Source organism: Capsella rubella, unplaced genomic scaffold (genome assembly GCF_000375325.1).
Source record: "Capsella rubella cultivar Monte Gargano unplaced genomic scaffold, Caprub1_0 scaffold_5, whole genome shotgun sequence".
NCBI lineage: Eukaryota > Viridiplantae > Streptophyta > Magnoliopsida > Brassicales > Brassicaceae > Capsella > Capsella rubella.
The window spans coordinates 7,480,011-7,505,022 of record NW_006238919.1 but is presented as its reverse complement, the minus strand read 5'-3'; the positions used below and the strand labels follow the sequence as shown (position 1 = coordinate 7,505,022).

Here is a 25,012-nt window from a genome sequence, read left to right as displayed (position 1 = left end):
ATGGAAGAAATAGTTTTCATGTGGTCATAAAATTTTCCAAAAGACTAATGTAATGAGACTAATTAAGTAAGCCAGAGCCATATGTGTGGATGTCAAGATTTCTGAATAACAAAAAGCATATAAACGCCAAAACAATCATATTTTCAGTCGACATCAAAATTTCCATATCTTAAATATAAATTTATACGTACTAACACGATTGAGCTTATCAATAGTCACTAAAAATGTTTAAAATTACAACAACAAAAAAAAATATAAAAAGAATAATTGAGAATAAAGTTTTGCTTTCATTAGGTAAAAACTCAAATATATTATAGTTTTCTCTTATTCTATCGCAATTTTATTCTGCTGGCATTGTTGTATTAGCTAGACAAATATGACCTAACTAAGATTAGTTATTATAATCTATAAGTAGAAGCTCGTGTTAAGTGTATGACACTAAAAGAATTATAATAATCGAAGATTCGAAATAAATAAAAAAAACTCGTCGGTTCTATCGAACTAAAGGCTAGAATCAATTCAAGACAATTTGGGTGGCCGAGTCATCGAGAAGGGTGGAAGTGAAACAAACAAGATCCACAACAATGACCACGTCGGCCGATGCCGTACAAAAGACGTGGCACCAAATGGGCCCTGATATGGGCCATGACATGTTGATAGAATATCCACTGCACGTTAAGTATCATTCTTTGGGGTATATGCGAATATGCCATTTCCCTCCATATCGAACACTTTCGAAAAATTACGTAAATAGCCTTCTCCCATGGTTTTGAAACTTCTACGTTGGTGTGGGGTGGGGGCAAGCTGTAAAAAGTCGTGTGTGTTTTGACGATAATGTCCTTTTGTGTGTGTAGTAAATAAGTCCCAGACTTTGAGAAAAGATTCAGACTCGTCAGAGTTGGATAACGGCGTGCCATGTGGGCGGCCATGCCCACGAGTGTTGTTTTGTTCGTTGGATGGATTACGTTTTTGGGAGCTCTCTCGTTACATCATCAGATCAAGATGATGATCACATCACACCATATATGGAAACTATTTCTTACATCTTTATAAGTACTCTTCAAATGTTCTTTTAAGGATACGTATCGATATTGGTTTGGTATGATATATATGTTAGTTGGGTTTACTGAGTTTATTCTTTTATCGAACTTTGTAGCATATCGTATGTATTCTTTTTATAGAGCTAAGTTTCTTGGAAAATATAGTATGTTTATGAAAATATCATAAAAATCAAAGTTCAAAACAATAATTTTTTCAGAATCATGAAAAGATATTTAGTATTGAAAATATATATGATTAGACAACCTTGATGGAAATTGTAGTAAGCTATGCGTTAGTTTCTTATGTTGAAAATTCTATACAAAGATATGATTTTTTAAAAGTTATCTTTTTCGGAAAAACTTGTGTCTTTAGACTTGTATTTAGTATGGTCCCTTGCAAACACAAACGAGTTTCATGCTTTAAAACTAAAGCATAAATTTATTGGTATAAACTTTGAACGAAAACTTATAAAATCTGAATTTTGGGATATATTAGTAAATCGATATTTCTTCATTTTGTCATCAATAATTCATGCTATTAATTTGCTGAGGTTAATAAAATATCTGTCAACGTGGATAGTGCATAATGTTGCCTCTAATTAAGGTCAACGTAGATTGGTATACGAATACGATTGTAGAAAAATTAAATAGTCATCGTATTGATTGTAATGTCAATGTATAGGTCGTTATCACAGATAATTAATTACTACATGGCCGAAGAGATACGTAGAAATCTTTTCCACAATCTATTTATTTGGTTGGCACTTTAAATTCTTAAGTGTGAGCTTTTGTTTTCAGGAATTGGCCTCTATGAAAACTCCCTTTATACAATAAAAACTGTAAAGGATTTGCAATTTTGAGAAATCATTACCAGTTAAAATTCGAAGCTCTCTTCTTTTTAATGTCCAAATTAATTCATTCTTTTCCAGTTTTTTTTTTTTTTTTTTTGCATGTGTAAATCTTATACGTGCACATAACAACATTCCATAAAATTAAGTATATATATATATAAAAATGCGCATTGTTTGCTTGTGTTCCGCAAATGAAACTTCAATACTAATTTTTGAATTATAGTATAGTACTGAACTTGCGTATCGGCGAAAACCAAGGAGGAATACATTACCATATATATGTTCGGTGACGAAAGACGAATCATAACTCTAGAGTCTGCCTTTACATTTATTATTCACACGAAAAGAAAAACTAATTATTATTTTTTTCCTTTTAGTTCTATGAAAATATATATGACCATAATATATTAATTGATACGTAGCTAACTATAGTTTATAACATTGTTTTATGTTACTCTCCAAATTCAATTCCGGTAAAGTATACATGTTGTTGATTAAATGGTTTTTAACACACTGTTTTCATACGTTAATACTTTTGTTTGGACTATGATTCCTACACATTTTGTTGGGTTCATAAATCTCTCAACCCAAATTAACACATTATTAGTTCTGGCCAATAGAATTGAATTTACAACAGTTGTTATCTTTTTTCTTCCAAACCACTTGGGTTATATAAAGTGGTATATATGTCCTTAAGTTCCTAGGACAATTTTATTGTTTTAAAAGTCTTTAAAATAACAATCCCTAGGAATTAAAAAAACTTTATACCAATATACAAAAACCAACAACGAGTATAGTACAAAATATTATATTAGATGTCGCGGAGGCCCGAGGTTGAGGTGAGGACCACGCATCTTTAAAATTCTTAATTGTATCCCAATTTGTTTTTTTTTTGAAAGAGAAAACTTATAAAATTATGCAATTCGTATTAATGTATTTTTGCATAAGGCGACCAACCATATGATTTACCGTATTGAGATTTTTTCCGACAACATGATAAAACAAAATCTGCATTACTATTACATAATCTTAGTTTCAACATAGACCACATATAAATCCTGAAATATTCTTCTTCACCTTTATCAAAAATCAAGAAAAAAAAAAACTTGACCAAGAAATATTAGTACACCAATAAATTTATTTAACCACTGAACCAATAATAATTCTCAAGTACAGATCTAACTTCTGAGATGACGGGAAAAAAATAAAAAATGAACACAAGTAAGAAGATGTAACTAAAGTTTTGGTTACCAAAAAAAAACATATTTACAATTGTTATAAAATTTTAAAATAGAAATTGAAGAATTAAATTTTGACAAATATTGTACAGTGTAATATTTATTTCCAGTTTCAAATTTTTACAAAAGCATAAAGAAAAAAAAATCAATTTACTATAATATATGCATAAAGATTTATGAAGGATTTCTTAATGAGTTTTAAAAAGATTTTACTACTAAACAAAAAATGAGCTTATGAAGGATTTAGTATTGATCATCTTAACGTTTATGGATCATTCATATATGTAAATCTACAACGAAATGTAAAAAATATTTTAGTATAGATTAAAAAAATATCTAGACAAATTAAATTATTAATAATAATTACGTAGGGACGAGGGAGGCTTTAGGTATATTACGTAGGAAATAACCCATCGTTCATTGGCGTATTTTGGCAACTAGAGCGACGCAACTAGCAAAGGCTAAACTCGTCATTCCAACTCCTAGTCTTATGATTCTTAAACAAAAGGATGAAATCGTAATTTCAAAGAAACCAAAAAATAAAAAACCAATTGTTTAATCAGATCGACTATTGAACTCGAAATGCTATAAACTCGTCGCCGTTGCTTCAAGCTCCAAAACGTGTTCAAGTAACTCTCCCTTCTTCGCATCTCTTCTTCTTCTTCTTCAATACCAAATCTTCATAAATCTTCTCAATAGTCACTAGTCAGTATTTTTAGATACACAAAAAGCTCGTCGGAGATATATTTTTTCGAAGGAAGCTTTATGTTTTGCTTCTCATCAGCTTCTTGACCAACATATCAAAAAGGTAAATTTTCAGAATTTTGTTATATACAGTTGTTTCTCGAAGTTTCGTTTTTGGTATAATACTAAAAAAGATTCTTGAAGTTTTCTTATATTTTCTTTGAGATTGTTTTTTTTTTCTTTCTCCGATGGTATATTATGAAGAATTCTTCAAATCTTAATATACGTGTGTGTCTTCATCGTTAGATCTCTTTTTTTCATCGTCCTCAAGGGCTCTGTTTTATATTCTTAGCATTTTATATTTCAAGATTCGAATCTCAATTGATTCTGTTCTATTTTTAATAATCTGTATTAATAAAACTTTAATTTGAATATTTCAAGGTTTTTTTTTGTTTTTGTTTTTGTTGCATTAACAAAAATATAGATAAACTTATAAATCTCAGGATATTCATGACTTTTGATTTCTTCAAAGCTTTGCAGAATTTGCATTCTAGAGAATATTCCTTAAATATACCAAATTCAGAAGTAATAAAAATCTAATCTAGAGTCAAAAGCTAAATAATTATGGTAACAAATCTGATGAAATTTATTAAAGTAATCAAAACACTTCCAAATAGTTCCTCTCGAGACAGTATAAGTACAATGAATGATCTGTCACTAGTTCCGACACGTTTCGATAGATTCCTCTCCTTAGATGTAACCTTTGCGTAACGTCAAGAGATTAAAAAGTATAATTCTCTATGAACAAACAGAATATACTCTTTTGATGATTTGATTTTTCATCTAATTAATATTCATTTTCTCTAATCTTCAGATAAACAGAACATTTTGAGATTTGAGGATTGAAGATTGAAGAACAGAGTTTGTTTATTTTTCTCCAATGGGTTCTTTGATGCAATCTGAGCCAGAGATGGAGAAGAAACCAGTAGGGATTCGATTCTTGGAACGTATCAAAGGCTCGAAGCTCTCTTACAACGCTTATCAAGCCGTAGTGTTGATCGTTACGTTCCTCGCTTACGCTAGCTACCACGCTGCAAGAAAAACAACGAGCATTGTCAAGAGTGCTCTTGATCCTCAGTCTCCAGATACAGGGCTTAACTCACTTCTTTTGAGATTCACTTCTTTTGGATCTTCTGGTAAAGAAAAAGAAGGTGGTTGGGCTCCTTTCAATGGACCAGACGGTACGGTGTTGCTCGGTGAGATCGATGTCGCGTTTCTTGCGGTTTACGCTTTCGGGATGTACTTTGCTGGACATTTGGGAGATAGGATGAATCTAAGGATCTTCTTGACGGTTGGAATGGTCGGGACTGGATTGTTCACTTCTCTGTTTGGAGTTGGTTATTGGGCGAACATTCATAGTTTTTACTATTTCTTGATTATGCAAATGTTAGCTGGATTGTTTCAATCTTCGGGTTGGCCATCGGTTGTTGCTGTGGTTGGAAACTGGTTTAACAAGAAGAAGAGAGGTTTGATCATGGGAATATGGAATGCTCATACTTCTGTTGGGAACATTACTGGCTCGTTGATCGCTGCTGCTATGTTGAGATATGGTTGGGGATGGTCTTTTGTGGTTCCTGGTGTGGTCATTGTGTTGATTGGTTTGGTGAATTTTGCTTTCTTGCCTGTTAGTCCAGAGATTGTTGGAGCAGAGCGAGATGAGGATCTTGCTTCGTCGTCTGAGAAGATCGGGAACTCGGTTTGCGAGCCGTTACTGTTGAGCTCTTCGGATTCGGAAACTGATGACAAGAAACGAGCTGTTGGATTCATTGAGGCGTGGAGGATTCCTGGAGTTGCGCCTTTCGCGCTCTGTCTCTTCTTTGCTAAGTTGGTTGCTTACACTTTCCTCTACTGGCTCCCTTTTTACGTTAGCCATACAGGTAATTTTATAGCACAGGAATGTGTTAGTGCAAACCACTAGACTAATTGTTTTGGTCATGTAATTGATTGAGCTGTTTGGATGATAATTTGCAGCTATTGAAGGCGAGTATTTATCGGACGAAACAGCGGGAAATCTTTCGACAATGTTCGATGTAGGAGGTGTGGTTGGTGGAATCATGGCTGGTTACATTTCAGACCGAATTGGAGCAAGAGCGATCACAGCTGCTAGTTTCATGTACTGCTCAATACCAGCTTTGTTCTTCTACCGTAGCTACGGGCATGTATCGTTATTAGCCAACGCGTTACTCATGTTCCTAACTGGGATGTTGGTAAACGGACCATACGCTTTGATTACAACGGCCGTTTCAGCCGATCTTGGAACACATAGCTCGTTGAAAGAAAACTCAAGAGCTTTGGCTACGGTAACGGCTATAATAGACGGAACAGGATCCGTAGGCGCGGCTGTTGGACCGCTGCTAACGGGCTACATATCGTCCAGAAGTAGCTGGACCGCGGTTTTCACAATGTTGATGGGAGCTGCGTTTGTGGCCGGACTGTTGTTGACAAGGCTGGTTATGGCCGAAGTAGCCGAGAAGATAGCCGAGTCAAGGCCATCAGAGGAATGTAGACCTCCGGTGGACTACGAGCAAGGTCATGTGATGGAAGTGTGATCATCAATCAACTTATGATCGCCATTTTTTCTAGTTGCGTTTTAAGTTGTGTTTATTTTTCATAGGGGAGATTCCGGGCCGGAGTTTAGGTTTATGGGAATTTGTAAACATGTAATATGTATTGTGATGTAAATAATTTTGATATAAAAAATATATATACCGATCTTGATTTGATCAAGTTCTCAAGAAAAGAGTCTCCAAATTACCTTGTCTTCAATAAGATTAACTTGGTTTTGCAAAATGACACATAAATCTGAAAATTATGCCAAATTTTATCAAGAATAATGTCAGTGATAGTAGTTCAACTGTTCACAATTTGTTTATACTAACGAAAACATTTATGTTCGCAGCGGGTGAAGTGGATATAAGAGCAACATTATTGGTGGGATCTTAGAGACATAATGTTGGTCTAACCGTTATTAGATTTGAACTGTTTTTTATTTACGTTTTGTATAAATTATTCGTAGTAGCATGGACCAACCCAAAAAATTCTGCCATGAACCAACAATAAATTTAAACCGCTACCGATTGTTGTCTACTCTAAAAAAAAATGGTCTAGTCTATTGATGATGATGTAGTCCACTTTGTTAGCAATTCATAATCAAATGGGAGATCTTTTGTGGCCGAATAAATTATAACCAAGTGGAACTCATATGTAGATGTTTATATATTGATACGAACCAAAACATTAGTATCTGCATTCTCTATGTATATAATTTACCTTGTGTACTTTATTTTATATTAGAACGAGTGTAACCCCTCTGTTTATAATATAAATTAAGGACATTAACTAATGTGGAAATCTACTGACCACTAAGATTAAGGACCACAGCTTCTGTTTTCCAGTATTTGATCGTGGTTTTAGACCACTACATTTGATTAGTGATATGTTTATTAATAGCATATATAAAATGTGTAATAGACTAACTAGTGTCTTCTACATATGCATGGACCACATTCAAAAACAATTAAATGCACACACACAACCGTGTAATTGATTATGATAGGTTTATATAATCAAATCAAATTAAGTAATCGGATCCCACTAGAAGCTGCGTAATTATACACATGACGCACGAGTTCTCTTGATTGAGAAAACTTATAATTTATTTTAATGATCACTTCTACGGTTCTTGTACAACACTTAAAACCTAAATGGTTTTCACACATTATTTATTTTAAGTTATTCTAACTTCTAACTACTTGTGTTGTGTAGTATTATACTTCAAATCCGAATTGTTCATTACTATTTACTCATTTGAGGCTAATTCGTACAAAAACTTGAATCATCTAAATATTGATATAGAAAAGAAAAAAAAAAAACAAATTACTCGTCCGAACGATTTAGGACTGAATATATTATTTGCTCCAACTCCAATGGACCACAAATAATTTATACATAAAAATAGAAGAGAATCACTTCGTGGAACATGACATCAGTTTTCATGTATACGTAAAGCATACCCTAATTATCAACAGACTCTCTCATTATTTGGTGAAGAATAAAAGAAGAGAAGCAAGAAAAAGGAGTTACAAAATAACTAATGGGCCTTAATTAGTGGACCAGAGAAGCCATTACTTCAAACCCACACACTTGGGCCTCAACTAATATGATAAAAATTGGACAGAACATTCACTATGGAACGAATATTTAGGTGACATACTAATGTGTGCACGAAAAGGCACCTACATAATTTTATGGTAACCGTTGCAACCTATTACAATATTAGACGAAGTTGTTACTATTACAACATTGTAAGATTAGTTAAAGAGAGGGAGAAAAAAAAAACTGTTAGTTGGGATTAAGAAGGATCAAGAGAATGAAGGCAAAGATAAACACAGTCTTGGAGAAGAAACTTGAAGAACTTGAGTCTCTACTTGAAGTAGTCACTTTCGAAGACGATGATCCCAATCTTCGGAAACTACAACTCGGAGTTCTATTTGCGAGTACCCTTTTGACGGCCGAGATCTCTTCCCGACGGTTTGACGTGGAAGGAGAAGAATGGCTCCATTGCGTAGCAAAGAGGTTAACCGAAATGGAGGCTTTTATCATCAAGAAATGGCCTGGTCATCATGATAGTGGTTTAATGATCGAACCGGAACTGGAAAGTTTGGAATCTTACGCAGAGGGTGAAACCGGTTTGGATTTGGTCGGATCTTGTCTGAACGAGTCTAGTAAAGCAGAAGAAGAGGACGAGAAGGAGGAGGAGGAGAAGGAAGAAGAAGTAGAGGCTGAGACTGAGAAGTGTCCCTTGTTTCAAGATGCATCATCGGAGGAGATGAGTGAAGTTAAGTTTCCGGTGGTGGACACGGTGAAGGAAGAGGTGGTTGATAGAGAAGTAAAAGGGTATGGGCTGGTGTGTTCTAGGGCTTTGGTTTATTTCGGTTTGATTGGTTTAGTTGGTGGTATAATGATGAGTTTAGTTGGTTATATTGGTGATAGCATGAAGGATGATGTTTTTTTTCTTACCCCTACTTAAATTAGATGACTTTTTCTTTGTATCGTCTTAAATTAACTCTACTTTTTATTAATTTATTTTGTCAACCAAACTTGCTTTCTTCTCACTTTAATTTGATACTTTAAAGTTTTGTTGTTAATTTCTATTGAATGATGTATGGGTGTTTGATAAAAAAAGTATTGAGTGTTATGAAGGATGATGTACACACATCCAATTAAACTCGTATTAATTTCCAGTTGATTATGTTTGTTACATATTGGAGAAAATGATGTGAAAAAGAGCTGTAGCTTGTTGGTTTTGATAGACTAATATGGCAAAATAATTGAAAAAAAAAAAATTGATCAGAGCCCAATACTACAATTACCCTAATTGACAAAACAAAAACAGAGTAAAATCTCGAAAATATTTCTTAAAATATAAATTAAATGTCATGTAACAGTTGTAAAGTAAAACAAAGTATATCCATTGAAATTCATTGCATCAACCATATCATTTTTTTTTTGTTACATCAACCATATCTTATGTGTAGAGAAGCTGCATAATGAATTGTATTGATCTTTCAAGGGCCGTAAAGCAATATAAGAAAAAACGTGTTCGGCATATATCGCAACATATATGAGATAAATAAATAAACTTTGTAACATTGTAAGTGACACTGATCAAGCATGTGTATCAGTTTACAAGCAGGACCAAACGTAGAGTAAATCAGATGCGTTTTAGACCAATGTCTCTATAATTAGAATGTTTTTGGTTGAAAATAATGTAAAAAAAAAAAGAGATAAATAAATCAGTAATAAATAAACAAAGATCACATACACACAACACCTTGTTTAGACATGCTGACTCTCCTCACAACCCTGACTTGAAAGGCACGCCAGTGGCTGGCAACCATGAACCGCCGGCGATAAGGCTGCTCACGGTAAACCGAGAAGCAACTGCGGTGCTCGTTATGGCGTGGAATCCTTTCCATCTGACCCGCCATCTAGTGGAAGACCCCGGACCAAAATTTTTGTACTCTCCATAGAAAACTGTATTGAGAGCAAAATTGGATCCTCTTAACCAAGGAGACCATCCCAAGGGACTGATCGAGTTATCTATATAGGTCTTCATGATTGTTACGCGCGAATAAGCTTGCCACGGCCGGCCTAAATAGGTCTTGTAAGATCGAATCACAGGTCTCAAATCAGAAGCTGCGATTATCCTTGAGCTATGGATGGTTATGCCTGTGTTCTGGAAAGGATCACCACGACCTTGAGCGGTTATAATGTTGGCTTGTCCATGGAGAGGACGGCGTACGAGAATCATGCAGTTTTGGAACACAACAGCTGCATTTCCGAAGATGAAGTCTATGGTGCCTGAGATGTAACATTCCCTGAAGAACTGACGTTGTGAGTGAATGTAGAGAGTGTCTTGGAACCCATGGATACCAACACGGTAGAAAACAGAGAGGTCAGAAGATGATCGAACCGCTACAGCTTGGCCGCGTAATGGCCCGGCCGTATTGATGAATGTCATGTCCTTTGCTACAAACCTTTGGCCACCAAAACCTTCAAGAAGAGTTAAAAAAACTTATTAGTACCATTAATCTTAAATCGAAATTAACATAGATTTCAAGAAAGTTTTTTAACCAGCGGTTGCAGAGTTATAGGTGGTGTATCCGTGCTGGACGCTTCTTCCACTGGTGACGATTGTTTTTCTCTCACCGTCTCCGACAAGCATGATGTTGTGGTTATCGTTGCCGACATCGATGTTCTCTCTGTAAACACCTTTCTTCACATATATCACAAATCTTGACTTGAATCTCCTTCTAGCTGCGAAGTTTATGGCAGCTTGGATTGACCGGAAATGTCCGGACCTGTCTCGTGACACCACTAGGTGTGGCCTCGATTTCGCCAAAGAAGCTGAGACTAGTAACCGTCTCTCGTGTCTTGAGACCCAGCTTGGGAAATACTCTTTGTGGTTTGCTTCACAAATCAAACAGATTGAGATTTGACCTTGTTAGATAAAGTCATGTTACATAATAACCGTATATTAATTCAAATATGTTTAAGATAAAAAAAGCTAGGTTCCTTTTGGAGAAAAATAAACTAAGATGTTAATTAGTATTCATGATTAATCTGATCACGTGTGAACAAAGATTACGATGAACGTAACACATATACTTTTTACTGCATCAACATGTATCACGAGAAAATTTATAAGCAGCAAAAGATGATTTGTTGAACTATTGGCATATTCGTAAATGAGGAATTTAATTAAGCAGATGAGTAACCATAATATTTTTTCTTTTTCTTTTGACTAAAGTAATTATAATACTAGTACAGTATAATAGAACGTACCAGTCGTATGATTATGTTGCTTCATGAGAACTCCATTGACGGCCAAGCAGTTTCCAATCAAATCTGACAAGTTCTTGTTGGAGATCGCCGGCATGACGAAATCTGAGACGTTAAGATCCTCGGATCCGGAACGGCACGTCTCGATGTTGGTCTGAGCCGTGCTGAGCCACGTCTGTGCGTCGAAGTCAGTACACTTGACATCATTTGGAGCCGCCGGGTTAAGTCCCTTGAGCGTTCGGTTCAGCTGAGCCACCGTGTTTTGGAAGAGATTTACGCAGTCAGACCAAGCGGCCTTCCTCTGGTTGTTGGTGCAGCTCGGTCCGAACTTAACGGTTTGGCTGTGTGTAATCACGGCTTGGTCAAGTGCTATCTTGACCAGCATACGTAAGAACTCGGACCGGAACCTTGGTGGTCGGTTGATGTTGTTTTGTGAGCTCTTCATGAAGTAGTAATTGCATGTCTCAGCATGTGGAGTCTTGTCGCACCACCATGTCATGTTACCGGAGACAGAGCCATTGTTGGTTGGAGCCGGTGGAGCCATCGGTCCGGGAGATGGAGGTGGTGAGGCAGTAGGGGAACTCGAGGTGGGGGTTGGGGATGGTGCGGTTTCTGGTGGTGTGGAAACATTATGATCCCACGGAGGAGGAGCATCGGTTCCACCGGTGAAGCCGCTGTCGTGTACGGCGAAGGAGAACGGTAGAAGAAGAAACGATGCCAAGAGGCAAATGTGAAAGATGCCTCTAAGCATTTTGTGAAGTTCTTGGCTATGAGTTTGTATGGGGAATTGGGAAATGTCATGTCTTAACTAATTAAAGGGATTTTAATTTCGTATATTAAATTAGTTTAATATTTTTTTGTTTTTAAATGAGAATTATTAATTTGGAGTTTGTGTGTATGTACTTTGCAAGTGATTGTTATTGAGGGGAGAACATGATGATGTGTGTTGTCTTTGCTTGGGATTGTATTCATATGATATCATGACTCATATTTTTTATTTTGCAACAAATGATTATAAGATCATATAAATATCAAAACACCTATAGAGATGTCTATGATTGATACCATTACACATATTAAAGAATGTCAAAATGAAAAAAAGAAGAGGAAAAGTAACTTGAAAGGAAGAAGAAGAAGATGTGTTTTTCCAATGTTAAAGTAACCTTTCCATGTGCTTTTAGCTCAGTTTCTACTCTTGTAGTTTCAAGCATACGCAAACTCTTTTACAATAATCTTTGTTTATGTTACTAAAATGATTATACTATATGATACATAATTTTATATTTGACTATGTGACTTTTAGAGTTTTACTTTTATGTTGACAATTCTGACATTGTCACCAGCTAGTGTCTTCGTGATCCACCCCCTATTGTCTGGTCTCAAGGCGTCGTGACCACCTAGTGTCTTTCTTAAGGAAGGTGTTCATATAAGCCTTGGAATCTTCACTGATCCGGACAGAACCGGATAACGATTGAATATGCCTTGTTGAAACAAAAACTAAATAGATTCAAAACAGAACATATCAAATATAAATACTCGATATGAGTTAATGTGAATCAAAAGGCCTAGGGGAAACTATCGTAATGTTACAAACTTACAATAATGTTGTATACGTTAAGGAATTACAACAATGTGAAATGTCAAATTTAAAGAATTCTGAAAATTTTATTGATAAGTTTTTGGAACTTAATAAAATTATGAAAGACTATTATCATCAGCCATCAGGCAGAAGAAGTGTTTTCAGCTGAAACAGAGGATTCCTCTAAATACTCAGAACGAAGTTGCATGAGTAGTCGACCAAGATAGTTGAGCCCTTCTCCTTCCCGGCCACCTCCCCAGAATAGATCGTGCGGTGAAGACTCCACGAGAACCGATCCGGCAGTCGAGAGCAGCATTGATTTCAAGTGAGGATAAGTTGAGAACTTGCATTTTAGAGCCATGTACATTACTTCTATCTTCACATCTTCCCAGTCATTCCGAACCTAAAACAATTATTAAAGCGAGTAAAGCAGAATTATTGATCACCTGAATAACAAGATCGAGAGATCAACAAACGAGTGAAAACTGCTTTGATGCTCGAAACTGGACAATTGAACTTTTATTCATACCAGTTCAGGTTTCTGTCTTAGCGTTGATCTGCCTATCAGAGCTGCCTCCTCTGGACTTCTTGCTGTTCTAATTTTCTCAACGCAGTCATGTGCCATCGGATTTTCGACCCCAACAAACTTATTTGCCTTCAGGTTTTCAGTAAAGGATTAAGAGATTATGTTATTATGAAAGAGCAAGATATCAATTCATATAAACCTTACCTGATAGTAATGCTCCACACTGGACCAGGTCATGTAATCATCATTTTCCCCGCCACAGGGCATTTGAATTGGGTGCGGAGAAAAATTCGAGAAACTTCCATAAGGGTCCCATGTTTTGTAGAAGAATATGATACTAGATTCAAAGGGGTTAACACTGGGGTCAATCTCGACAGTTGCGTCCTCTGATGGGATAATAGGTATAAGGTCTGGTATGGGCTGAAGAAATCCACTAACAAGCATGTCGGGACCAACCTGTAGTTTTCAAGGATTGAGATTTGAACCCATGGTGCTAAGAGGCGAGATTCAAGAACATGACCAACCTGTCACGGTTAATGTTAAGTCAAAAAGCGGAAACATTACCTGCTCGTAGGAAACATCAATTAGATTTAATGCTTGTGTCATCTCTACCATCCCAAGGTCACCAACAGGGGAAGGCGCATTCCTCCCACCGATAATTTTGGGGGCAACGAAAGCAACAACCTGGAAAATGAATTATATTGACAGAATAACAGTCATAAACCTTCATGAAAGCAAGCTAAAACTACACATCTCAAAGGTAAAAAATGAGATTTAGCCAGACAAAAGCAGAATATGACTACAAAGTAAGTATGGAAATAGTAAAATGGGTACCTTGTGAATGACGCTGGATGATATAGCAGATGCAGCTAATGTTCCCCCACATTCCCACAGGATAGAGAGATACCCACGAAGATGGAAATATTCCATAACTTCTCTTGGGTTCAACATGTCAAACTCCACAACTTCAACACCTTTGGACGCAAGAAATTTCTGGTAACTCTTTCTTGCACCTCTTTGTGTAACAATTATGGTAGGGACTTCCGAAACATCCCAGAGATTGGCTTTCTCAGGAAGATCAAGACTCTGAGTCATCACAATTCGCGTAGGGGTGTGACCCTGTCCATGTCTTGCAGTCAATCGAGGATCTACAGTTAAAATATTGTTCAACTTTCAAATATTTAATCTGTTGTTATATTTCAGTTTTAGGCATCCACAAAGATTGAAGATTTTAAGTAAAATATTTACCATCTTGGCGTACAGTGTTTCCTCCAACTATTACAGCATCACTTCTTCCTCGCAGCTCAAACACTCGGGTTCTAGAGAGTTTACTACTTATCCATGCTGCATGTCCACTACTTGCTGCAATCTTACCTGTCAATAAACCAAAAAAACTTTAGCTCCAACTTTCTTATATTCTAATACTAACTACTAACTTATAAAATGCAGGTTGACATAATTACCATCAAGGGTCATGGCATACTTAAGAACAGAGAACGGAACGCGAGAACAAGCTCTATGAATCAAAGGAGCATTCACAAGAAGACACGATTTCCGAGCATCCTGTTAGAACTTGCACATTCAGTTAACAAAATACAAAATAATTCACTATAAATTTGAAGAGTAAAATGACATAGATACCTCAAGAACTTTACTCTCAAAGTCCTCTCCAAGAACATTCACTTCAATGCCTTGACTTCTTAATTCACGAATTGCAGAGCCTCGTAGATGTTGTAGAGGATGCCTTATTCCCACGACAACTCGTTCAATTCCTGCCTAATCTATACATGCATTTCCTCGACTCAAACACAATCTTACCAAAATGCTCATCATTTAACACAATCAGTGGATTATACTCAGAAGCAAAACCTGAACAAGAGCAGACACAGCAGTGTGGTCACCGTGGCAATCACCAGGCTCCATGTTTAAATAAGCCGTGGAGCCTCTACAAAACTCACCAGCAGCTTCAACGGCCAACGCTTCCGCCGGTTTAGTGCCTTGAGCGTAGAGGTATCCTTCTCCAGCAACTTTACCGGAGGAAGTAGTGATTACACAACCGAAATTAGGGTGAGGTGAAGTAAGTCCGGCGGACATTTCGGCCAAATCGGCGGCGCGTCGGATGAAAGCGGCGTCATTTGCGTGGTGATTACGACCGTTTTCGCCGTTAGATAGAGTGGCTCTGCAGATTAAGGGAGACGAACAAATTCGAAACGAAAGAGCCATTGGAATCGATTGCCTAATCTGTGCAAAGAAGAGAAGGGTTTAAGTTAAATCTTTCGTCTTGTTCCTAAACAGTAACACCCAGAAACAAAAGATCAAAGCTTTGCTCGTGTTCTTTGAATCAAAACAGAAACTCGTATAAACCCTATTCTCGAAATCTATCAAAGTCGCTCACCTGAGAAAAAGTGTTGAAGAAACTGAAGAAATTGAAGTCGGCGAAGAGAGTGCGAGAGCAAGATCCTTAAAGCATTAAAGTGAGATCAATCCAAATGCAGAGACTGATTCCAACGAAATCACTTCAGTAACCCATTTCCTTCCTCATCTTCATAACTAAGAAAATTCAAAACAAGCGAGAAGGGACGAAGTGAGTGTTGAGCCTTGAGAGACAGAGAATGAGAGAAGAGAGTGATGAAGCCACTTGGGTTCACAACACAATACATGAGGAAGAGGCCCAAACAGGCCCAATAACCAATCCAGTTCATAACATTGTCTCCGTGAGGGAGATAAGAGTTTTCGACGATGAAGGATTCGAATCGATTAAGTTGGAACGAAGATTTGGGATAGATGCGGTCATGCGAGAGAGAGAGAGAGTTTGGTTTGATTTGGTTTAATAAATCAATTTATTTGTGTTGGTTTGGTTTCTGTGAGCTCATCAATTCTTTTTAACCAAATCAATAATTCATCGAACTATTTTTTTTTTCTACACATTACAACAACCCAAATTTCTAACTCAACGAGGTCATAATTTGGGTTTGCTTGAATCGACCAATACATTTAAAACAATTTTATTCAATTTAATATTTCCAACCTATTCAATTTTGTTGGAAATTTTTCTCATAGGAGATCAAAGCGGTTTTCCTTGGAGATGGAAAATCCGACTACCGGGTTTTATTTACTAATGAATGTCCACAAGCCAAAAGTGGATACAAGACATTGCTAAGTCATTTGGTCTTCAAAGGCATTTATATAGGCAGTAACACTTCCTGTCTCCTTTTGGGCTTGTCTGCTCGCAAATACCGACTCCTTTCCACGCCTTTGTACACTCATATTTACATTCTTCCATTGAACATGTCAAATCTTTATTCTCAGAATATGTAAAACAATATTGTTCATCATTCGGTGACACCCCTATTACTGTAATTTATAAACCATATAATCTCAACATTTTTTATTTAAAAACAAATGTATTATTTTTACTTCAGTGATTATTCTTAAAAACAAGTATATTTACATTATAAGCTTATAATTTATAACTAATTAGCTATGAATAGAGCGTTCAATATCTTTTGATACTAATCAAGTCTTTTCACGTAATTACGATGTGAGATCGTTCTCACACTGACCACTCACTCTTTCGAGATAATATCATGAAACATCTATCCCCACTCCCCCCCCCCCCAACGTATACCATATTGAAGTGATTTGATTATTATATTAGGGACATGAAGCAAGTTACTTATTGTCAATTTGAATTGGAAATGAAATTCATATTCCTAACATAGTATCATAGCTCAAAGACAAGCTGCTTGCCAAAAAATAGTTAATTTCGTCGAATTAGTTAGAAGATCATTATATATAACAAAACAATTCAAAAAATTTCGTCGAATTAGTTAGAAGATCATCATATATAATAAAACAATTCAAAATTATACAAACCTTGCACAAGAAGAGAGTAGATAGTTAGCACGGCTAACAAGACTTGAAATTTTTTCTTCATGTTAGCTAATAAAAATGGATTGGAGCTTTTAAAAATTTACAAAGAATAATCTACTTATATATATAGTTATATGTATTCAACATTCAAGGATATCTAATTCTACCAAATTTTAATTACATTCTATTAAAAGGGATCTTATTTTAAATTATTCCAGATTTTATTTCATTTAAGAGGATGATGCTTTAAAAATCCAGACTTTTTTGCAAATCAAGTACTCTTTTAACTCTTTATCTTTCCATTATTGTAAACACAATAAATTGAGTTGTGTGATCGAGTTAGAATGGCGACCAAGACTTGGAATAATTTCTTCATTTTAGATGATTCAAATGATTCGGACATGTTTTAAAGGTTTATATATACTTTTTTTTTTGTAAAACACATATATATACATATATTTTTTTGTAAAACACATATATAGACATTTAAGCATATCAAATTTAACCAAAACTGATTACATTCCATTGAAAAGGATTTGTTTTTCATTATTCCAGAATTAGTTGCAATTTAAGAGGATATAACTGTTTTACATTATTCCAGATTTTTTGCTCATTCAGTATATTAAAGAAAACCCTTTGGTTTTTATCCCCATTATTGTAAAACACTAGAATCCCATTATATGTAATAAACTTCAAATATAAACAAGTTCAATTTTTAATAAAGTTTTCCTTTACATAATTTATTTTCATTAAACTGATTGAAACTTATTGACATTCTACAACTCATAAACACATCATATCAAATGTAAAATATGATCACGGTGGAGCCGTGGAGGTGAAGTTATACGCACGGACCACGGTGGCGATGGTCCAGGGAAGACATGTGATTTGTGAACATATATGTGACTGTGAGAAGAGGATTTATGTCAGTAACGTTTGAGAGGACTCAATTTGTTTTTTAGTAGAAGGGTATAATTGTAATTGCCACATACAGTAAGATCTACACTTAAAAAAGTCAGCACCGTCCCAAACTCCAACGAATGTGTCGGCGTCAATGACGTCTTAACGTGAATTGTATTTTAAGATTCGTTAATTGTGCGTCCAACCGCTAAAAAACTCGTCTAAAACGCAATTTTAAATCGCTGGTAAAACGTTAAACGCATATTAACTTAAACAAAAGTTGTATATATATTCCTTAAAATCAAAATTTTATCCAGAAAAACTTGAGATTCGCAATTGCAAGAAACAATTCAAGAATCAAGCAAGATTCCACATGCACATTCGTATTAACTTACATAATTAAGAACAAAGAAAAATGTAGTATTTATTTAGTATTTTTTAGCAAAGGCATTGATTAAGGCTAAGGCGTTGCTGGTTCCTCTACCCAAGTTCACGATCCGTGACCGGACCGAGTTCTTGATCCGGCCATCCATGACCCGACCCGCGAACCCATCGGAGCAAGTGTTTGCATTAGTCAAAGCAGCACTGGTCCAAGTCTGAGCATTGCTCATGTGGAACCAGAACTGGTCACGACCTTTAGCACTACCACACATCTTCATCTCGTGGACCGACTTGGTCAAACGGTCAACGGTGTCATTGATCTCCTCAACACAGTCCCTAATGGCTTGTACCTCTCGTTTCTTGAGACCCTTGAAACGTGCCAAGCGGGAGACGAAGAGCTTCGTGGACTGGGCCTGGCTCACGGTCACGGTTAGTGCGGTCTCGGCTAGACGTCGAGGGCTTGTTTGGATGGAGTTTGCGTAGCTTGTGAGAGAGTTGACGCATACGGTTGGGTATGTGGTGGCTTTGCAAGAGGCTTGTACGAAGTTCACTGCGCGTTTCGAAGCTCCTACCGTGACCGCGGCTGAGGACGTTGTCGTGAAGGATAAGAGAACTAGAAAGAGAGCGTAGAATATTTGTTTTGCCATTGCTTTAGAATTGTTTTTGGTTTAGAATAATTGATTGTGGAGAGGTAGAGAGAGTTTGTTTCGAGTTTATATAGAGAAGTATAATTAGTATGTACTCCTCGATGTACGTTTAGTTTTTTTTTAGGGTTTATAATAATAATGCTTGACTTTGACTCTTTGGGTAAGTTATTTTTTTCCAACTGGGGTCGATTATTAGTTGGAAGTAACCAGAATTGTCTGATATTAAGAATGTAATAATGTACTATGGCAATTATATTATATTTATATATTTTCTATGTACCAAAAAAGTAACATGCGAATGAAAGAAAAGAATAGGCCTTTTTCGTAAAATTTCATCAGAATGGACTTGTGTAGTGTGAACATAGTTTTATGTCTTTTGTATTGTTGTTATAGTATCATTCACCAATTCACCATCGGCCACAAAATAATAAATTAGATTTTATATCATGCATAAGTATGGGATCCCATGTAAGGAGACATGCATATTAGTTCTATCACGCAGAGTACATATATATATTTTACCTTTTACTTCAATATATCAAAGTATTTTATATTCGTACGGCACGAAAGAAAAAAAAAAACAAAAGGAGATTAATTTAGTCGCCTAATTTTGGTTACAAAGCATCTTCTTTGGACGTGGACCAGACTAATTAGAATTGTACCTATTGTTGCAATTGGAATATTTCAGGTTCAAATCCACTCTCCATTTAAATATGTTATACACACTAAAAAATTTGAGGCAGTATTAACATATATAACGAATAATGTTCATTTGGCGACTAATGTATATACTCATTACTATACTTTTTGTCTTGGGGTGGGCTCTCAATACTGTCGGCCAAAGATATGAACTTCTTTACAAATTGTTAAACACAAAAATATACACACACACAATATTAAACAAAATAAGTCTACAAGTGAACAAGTAAATCAACTTTGGAAGCGGGGACTTGGTTTTCACATGCACTTATCTGATATCTCAGTGCTCTTTTTTTCAATATTTAAATTTAAAGAGATTCACACCTACCGTTTTTTTTTGGTCAACTCACACTTGTTTCACTCCTCTTTCGATCGTCAAATTTAAGTGTTCACACTTGTCTCACAATACTCTTTTTCAATCGTCAAATTTTTTAGAGTTTCACATTCCGTTTTGAATTTGAAGAAAAAGTTCTTAAATGCTATTAGCATAATGCTTTATTAAATGGGTTTTTCAGATTTTAACATTTCATTTTTGTAAGTGTCTCGCTTTACTTAAAACGATTCTTAAATTTCCTTGCTTTGCTTTTTGGGACCAAAGGCACGTCATAATGAGGAGAAGGCAACAATAGTTATATGCATGTGATGCGTCAATTGTCATCTATAAATTGTTGGGGTCGCATCGCAAATTTACCATACGGCCGACATGGCGACATTCACTATAAATAACATGCAAAATTTTGACAATGATCATTGTCGAAAATTTACATTAAAAAAATTGTTATATATATACATATTTTCAATTTTTAATGAGCACAAAGCTACTCAGAAAGCGACGGCGGTGGTGTTATCATTGGGGCGACAGAGAAAATAAGTGGCATGCATGGCGGATTATACGGTAACGATGGTCTAAGAGAGGAATACTGTGATAAGATTATGGTTAGCTTGATGTGTACCTTTCTATATTTTAGAAGAGTTGTAATCGTAATTGACAGATTCTAGAGTGAGATCTACACTCAAAAAGTCAACACCATCCAAACTTTAACGATGTCGGCGTTAATAACACTCATCGTGATTTGTATTAATATTAACACTCAAACTTTAGTGTACGTCGGTCCGATCGACCGCATTGAAATCACAGCTTAAAATATCAAACGCATATTAAGTTAACAAAGTTATATAAACCTTAACTTAAATAAAAATTTATCCAGAACAAAAAAAATAAAACTTATTTCCTCAAAGCCTACACACATTCGTACGTAGCTCAAATTACATACATACGTAATATTTAAGAACAAAGAAAAAATGTATTTCCTTAGTTAGTATGTTTTAGCAAAAGCATTGACCAAGGCTAAGGCGTTACAAGTTATTCTTCCCAAATTCACTATCCGTGTCTGAACCGAGTTCTTGATCTCCCCATCCATGAACTGACCCGCAAACCCATCGGAGCAAGTGTTTGCATTAGTCAAAGCAGCACTTGTCCACGTCTGAGCATTGCTCATGTGGGAAAAAAACTGGTCACGACCTTTAGCACTAGCACACAACTTCACTTCATTGATCGACTTGGTCAAATCATCAACGGCATCATGGATCGACACGATGCAGTCCTTAATGGCTTGGATCTCACGTTTCTTGAGAGCGTTTAAACTCCCCACTTGCCAGACGAAGACCTTCGTGGACTGTGCCTCAGTCGCGGTTATGTTGAGTGCGGTCTCTGCTAGACGTTGAGGGCTTGTTTGGATGGTGTCGGCGTAACTTATCAGAGAGTTGACGCATTCGGTTGGGTATGTGGTGGCGTTGCAAGAGGCTTGTATGAAGTTTACTGAGCTATTTGAAGTACCTGCGGCTACGGTGGTCGCAGATGACGCCGTGAGCATCGTCGTGGATAAGAGGAATAGGAAGAGAGTGTAGAATATTTGGTTTGCCATATTCTTTTTGAAGTGTTTAGTTTTGATTTAGACAATATTTGTGGATATATGTAAAGTGTTTAATTCTCTTTGGTTTACGTTTGGTTTTTCTTAGGGTTTATATATATATATATATATGCTTTAACCTTAACTCTTTGGTCGATTAATTAGTTGGAAGTAACCAGAAATTGTATGCTATTAACTATTAAGAACGTACCATTCTAATTATATTTATTTGTTTTTCATCAGAATGGACTTTTGTGGTTGAACATAATTTTATTGGATTGAATTATTAGATAATCATTCGACAACATATCTAACCATCTTTTTTTTTTAAGAATTGTGACATTCCGACAAAAAGGAATCATTAATCAAAGTGGAGTGAATTACTTATATATAACTTTAGATTCATAATCTCCATTTCCAATATGAAACTTTCTAGTTAAAAGAGATATGAATGTAAGGATACATAATTGTAATATATCACGCAAAGTATATATTTGCATTTACCAAACAAAGTATATTATATTAATCCGGGTAACTAACTAACAGAAAAAAGAGAGAGACTGGTTTGGGCGACTAGTATGTGTATCAGTGTATGCATTAAGAAATAGAATGTGGATTTGAACCTAGTATCGTTCCAATTCTAAACACCCCTATTCGTTTGGTCCACGACCAAACAACGACACCCTCCAAATTAGGCGACTGATATATGTACGTATCTCACTAAGAAAACTATGTTAACATATTAACATATTCATAATGACTTCGAACTGTTATTAAACTTCATTTTAACTACAATTAGAAATGTTTTCAGAAGTTAAAGCACGTCAAAACGTGGAGATAGGCCACGATAGGTATATGCACATGATGCGTAAATGCGATCCATCAATGTCTCTTGGGGTTACTAACTTACCCATACGCGGTCCATACCATCCATACACGGCTATATATGTAATTGATGTGTTCAAAACTCGATTCTGTCGACAACAAAATAATATTGTATTCCTATATTTGACATAACCGAAACTGTTCACGTGGTGTGAGTATTAATCGCATTATTATTTTTTGACCAAGAAGTTTATCGCATTATTATTTGTCACATGCATGTCAATATGTTTAATATAAGGAAGTATGATCGATACATTGATACTATTAATGTAAAACTTTTAATGATAATAAAACCTAACTTTTGAGAGAAAATTAGCTATAAAAAAAGAGACAACTTTTTTTTTTTTTTTTTTTTTTTTAAATTTTGTGGTATGCTTTAGGCATCACATAACTCCATACCGGGCATGCCAATAACTTCTAGGCTTTAAGTTTGGATGTGAAAGGTTGTTTGGATTTAAAAGCAATTAATGAAGCTTTTAAGTATATTGTTTTCTCAAGTCGTTGTCTCAAGATCGTGGCATATATCTTCCTCACATAGTCCTCCTCTCGATTTTGATATGATTATCGAGATTGGTTCTACTCTCTCATTCACTTTTGTATCAAGAAAATAATTTATAGTACAAATACAAACTATAAAGTTAACCAAAACATTTTTGGGCCTAAGAGAACAGGGCTAGAATGTTTTGTTTGACAGGCCTAGATTTTCAACAAACCAAACAAAAACAATTGTGGTCCGAAAACAAAACGACAGTGTTTTAAAGAAAATGGAGAAAACCAGAAGAAAAATGAAAACTTTAAATAAAACCCTAGAGAATAAAGGCTTCTTCTTCTTCTTCATCTCCTCTCCTCCACAGTTGCAGAACGGCCAAAACCATCTCCGGCGGAAACGGTAATTTCATAGTCCTTTCCATCTTACTTTCTCTGAATCCCTAATTTTTTGGGTTCTTCAGATCATAGGATGTTGTTACATGGGAGGTTTGGTGTGTTGATTAAATCTGTAGTTCTTATATCTGTGAGTTTGTTTGCAGAGTAATAAAGAGGTGACAAAAACATGGCGTATCAAGCGATGAAGCCCACAAAAGCTGGTTTGGAGGAACACCTTGAGCAGATTCATAAGATCAGGATCACTCTCTCTTCCAAGAATGTGAAGAACTTGGAGAAAGGTTTGATCTTTTTTTTTTTTTTTTTTTTAGCTTCTTTATGCATCTTTTGATTCAGTGTTTGTATTTAATGAACTGTATCTAGTTTGAGGTTTGGTATATAGATTCTTTTTTGGTTGAAGCTCAATTCAGTGTTTAGAAATGTGCAAAAATCGATCCCAAATGTAGCAAGATTTGGAATTTTTTTTTTGGGTTGGTTAACTGTATTTGATTGGCTTCTCATGCTTGCTTAATGTTTGATTGGTATGCACTGACTTGCTTTGTGCTTGAGTTTCAAAGAGTTTAAGAGGATCTAATGCTGAATGTATATTGTTTGATTAGTGTCTAATACCGAATACTCTATTTGATGCGTGATTAGTGTGGAATACTGAATATTCTCTTTGATGCGTTTGGTTGATTAGTGTGCACTGACTTGGTCCGTGGAGCTAAGGACAAGAGACTTAGAGTTAAGGGACCAGTGAGAATGCCCACTAAGGTCCTTAAGATCACCACCCGAAAGGCACCTTGTGGTGAAGGTAACTTTCACATCTTCTTCTCTACATCTACATTCTACAATGTTGCTAAACTCAAGAATTGGCACCTAATGTCTCTTCCCTGAAGAAAATCAAGTGTCTTAGTCAGGTTTTAATATGTTGTTGGCTTGATATCTGGCTTTAGTCCTAAGGAAAATGCTATAGAGCTATTTTCTGTTATCTAATTTGTGTCATTTAGTCACTTTCTGAAAATCTTGACATTGTTTCATGGTGGTTTTTGTATCAGGTACCAATACATGGGACAGATTTGAACTAAGGGTTCACAAGAGGGTGATCGACCTCTTCAGCTCCCCAGACGTGGTTAAGCAAATCACTTCTATCACCATTGAACCTGGTGTTGAGGTCGAGGTCACTATTGCCGACTCTTAGACAAACAGTTGTTCCAAAACCGCTTCGAGAAAGAATGTATTTTATCGTTTCTGGTCCTACATTTTTGTTTCTGGTTAGTGCAACCTTATTTCTTGGGTTTTAATAGTTCTGAGGTGGTTTTGTCGATCATATGTTTTTCATCTATTAAGAGACCTTAATGAACCATTTCCAGATTTTGATTTCATACATAATATCATTTTGCTACACTAAAGAGTAAAGGTTTGCTTTAATGAGGTAAACGGAGATAGAACTAAAGAGTGTTTTGAGCTGAAGTATTTTTGACAAATGTACTGTGCTAATAGATTTTGAGACACCCAAGATCACACAATACGC

At 35.8% G+C, this 25,012-nt stretch overlaps 7 protein-coding genes and 1 long non-coding RNA gene across 8 annotated transcripts; 3 read left to right on the top strand and 5 right to left on the bottom strand.

The window, feature by feature from the left end:
* The first annotated feature begins 3,712 nt into the window (after positions 1–3,712).
* On the top strand, positions 3,713–6,613 carry LOC17884792 (putative glycerol-3-phosphate transporter 1). The gene is made up of 3 exons (XM_006290836.2): positions 3,713–3,937; positions 4,688–5,750; positions 5,845–6,613. Exons 2-3 carry the CDS (start codon positions 4,754–4,756, stop codon positions 6,420–6,422), a joined length of 1,575 nt encoding a protein of 524 aa, XP_006290898.1. The 5' UTR covers positions 3,713–3,937; positions 4,688–4,753; the 3' UTR covers positions 6,423–6,613.
* A 1,629-nt stretch (positions 6,614–8,242) lies between these two features.
* LOC17887432 lies at positions 8,243–8,911 on the top strand. The gene has a single exon (XM_006292250.2). It carries the CDS (start codon positions 8,243–8,245, stop codon positions 8,900–8,902), a length of 660 nt encoding a protein of 219 aa, XP_006292312.1. The 3' UTR covers positions 8,903–8,911.
* A 591-nt stretch (positions 8,912–9,502) lies between these two features.
* Positions 9,503–11,968, bottom strand: LOC17886541 (probable pectinesterase/pectinesterase inhibitor 33). Its single transcript, XM_006290731.2, has 3 exons — positions 11,221–11,968; positions 10,510–10,845; positions 9,503–10,428 (listed from the first exon to the last, which is right to left on the bottom strand). Exons 1-3 carry the CDS (start codon positions 11,966–11,968, stop codon positions 9,731–9,733), a joined length of 1,782 nt encoding a protein of 593 aa, XP_006290793.1. The 3' UTR covers positions 9,503–9,730.
* A 795-nt stretch (positions 11,969–12,763) lies between these two features.
* On the bottom strand, positions 12,764–15,918 carry LOC17887252 (riboflavin biosynthesis protein PYRR, chloroplastic). Its single transcript, XM_023782482.1, has 10 exons — positions 15,718–15,918; positions 15,192–15,563; positions 14,964–15,098; positions 14,786–14,885; positions 14,571–14,696; positions 14,157–14,470; positions 13,887–14,006; positions 13,527–13,778; positions 13,326–13,451; positions 12,764–13,199 (listed from the first exon to the last, which is right to left on the bottom strand). Exons 2-10 carry the CDS (start codon positions 15,543–15,545, stop codon positions 12,939–12,941), a joined length of 1,788 nt encoding a protein of 595 aa, XP_023638250.1. The 5' UTR covers positions 15,546–15,563; positions 15,718–15,918; the 3' UTR covers positions 12,764–12,938.
* Positions 15,919–16,198: 280 nt separating this feature from the next.
* Positions 16,199–17,283, bottom strand: LOC111830694. Its single transcript, XR_002834022.1, has 2 exons — positions 17,199–17,283; positions 16,199–16,676 (listed from the first exon to the last, which is right to left on the bottom strand). It is a non-coding gene; the product is annotated as an uncharacterized LOC111830694 (long non-coding RNA).
* Positions 17,284–18,359: 1,076 nt separating this feature from the next.
* Positions 18,360–19,157, bottom strand: LOC17887246 (pectinesterase inhibitor 11). The gene has a single exon (XM_006291812.2). It carries the CDS (start codon positions 19,121–19,123, stop codon positions 18,524–18,526), a length of 600 nt encoding a protein of 199 aa, XP_006291874.1. The 5' UTR covers positions 19,124–19,157; the 3' UTR covers positions 18,360–18,523.
* Positions 19,158–21,079: 1,922 nt separating this feature from the next.
* LOC17887110 (pectinesterase inhibitor 11) lies at positions 21,080–21,796 on the bottom strand. Its single transcript, XM_006291806.2, has one exon. It carries the CDS (start codon positions 21,745–21,747, stop codon positions 21,139–21,141), a length of 609 nt encoding a protein of 202 aa, XP_006291868.1. The 5' UTR covers positions 21,748–21,796; the 3' UTR covers positions 21,080–21,138.
* A 1,627-nt stretch (positions 21,797–23,423) lies between these two features.
* On the top strand, positions 23,424–24,890 carry LOC17886712 (40S ribosomal protein S20-2). The gene is made up of 4 exons (XM_023782134.1): positions 23,424–23,506; positions 23,646–23,780; positions 24,179–24,292; positions 24,537–24,890. Exons 2-4 carry the CDS (start codon positions 23,669–23,671, stop codon positions 24,677–24,679), a joined length of 369 nt encoding a protein of 122 aa, XP_023637902.1. The 5' UTR covers positions 23,424–23,506; positions 23,646–23,668; the 3' UTR covers positions 24,680–24,890.
* Positions 24,891–25,012: the final 122 nt, after the last annotated feature.

What these genes read in the sequence shown, in the direction of transcription:
- LOC17884792 (XM_006290836.2), top strand. Translation starts at nt 4,754, where the DNA reads ATGGGTTCTTTGATGCAATCTGAGCCAGAGATGGAGAAGAAACCAGTA. An exon ending in TTTTTACGTTAGCCATACAG is followed by an intron (nt 5,751 to 5,844) that starts GTAATTTTATAG and finishes GATAATTTGCAG; the next exon opens with CTATTGAAGGCGAGTATTTA.
- LOC17887432 (XM_006292250.2), top strand. Translation starts at nt 8,243, where the DNA reads ATGAAGGCAAAGATAAACACAGTCTTGGAGAAGAAACTTGAAGAACTT.
- LOC17886541 (XM_006290731.2), bottom strand. Translation starts at nt 11,968, where the DNA reads ATGCTTAGAGGCATCTTTCACATTTGCCTCTTGGCATCGTTTCTTCTT. An exon ending in GCAACATAATCATACGACTG is followed by an intron (nt 10,846 to 11,220) that starts GTACGTTCTATT and finishes TGATTTGTGAAG; the next exon opens with CAAACCACAAAGAGTATTTC. An exon ending in CTATAACTCTGCAACCGCTG is followed by an intron (nt 10,429 to 10,509) that starts GTTAAAAAACTT and finishes CTCTTCTTGAAG; the next exon opens with GTTTTGGTGGCCAAAGGTTT.
- LOC17887252 (XM_023782482.1), bottom strand. Translation starts at nt 15,545, where the DNA reads ATGGCTCTTTCGTTTCGAATTTGTTCGTCTCCCTTAATCTGCAGAGCC. An exon ending in CATCCAGCGTCATTCACAAG is followed by an intron (nt 14,007 to 14,156) that starts GTACCCATTTTA and finishes TTCATTTTCCAG; the next exon opens with GTTGTTGCTTTCGTTGCCCC. An exon ending in TTGATGTTTCCTACGAGCAG is followed by an intron (nt 13,779 to 13,886) that starts GTAATGTTTCCG and finishes TGAAAACTACAG; the next exon opens with GTTGGTCCCGACATGCTTGT.
- LOC17887246 (XM_006291812.2), bottom strand. Translation starts at nt 19,123, where the DNA reads ATGGCAAAACAAATATTCTACGCTCTCTTTCTAGTTCTCTTATCCTTC.
- LOC17887110 (XM_006291806.2), bottom strand. Translation starts at nt 21,747, where the DNA reads ATGGCAAACCAAATATTCTACACTCTCTTCCTATTCCTCTTATCCACG.
- LOC17886712 (XM_023782134.1), top strand. Translation starts at nt 23,669, where the DNA reads ATGGCGTATCAAGCGATGAAGCCCACAAAAGCTGGTTTGGAGGAACAC. An exon ending in TGTGAAGAACTTGGAGAAAG is followed by an intron (nt 23,781 to 24,178) that starts GTTTGATCTTTT and finishes TTGGTTGATTAG; the next exon opens with TGTGCACTGACTTGGTCCGT. An exon ending in AAAGGCACCTTGTGGTGAAG is followed by an intron (nt 24,293 to 24,536) that starts GTAACTTTCACA and finishes TTTTTGTATCAG; the next exon opens with GTACCAATACATGGGACAGA.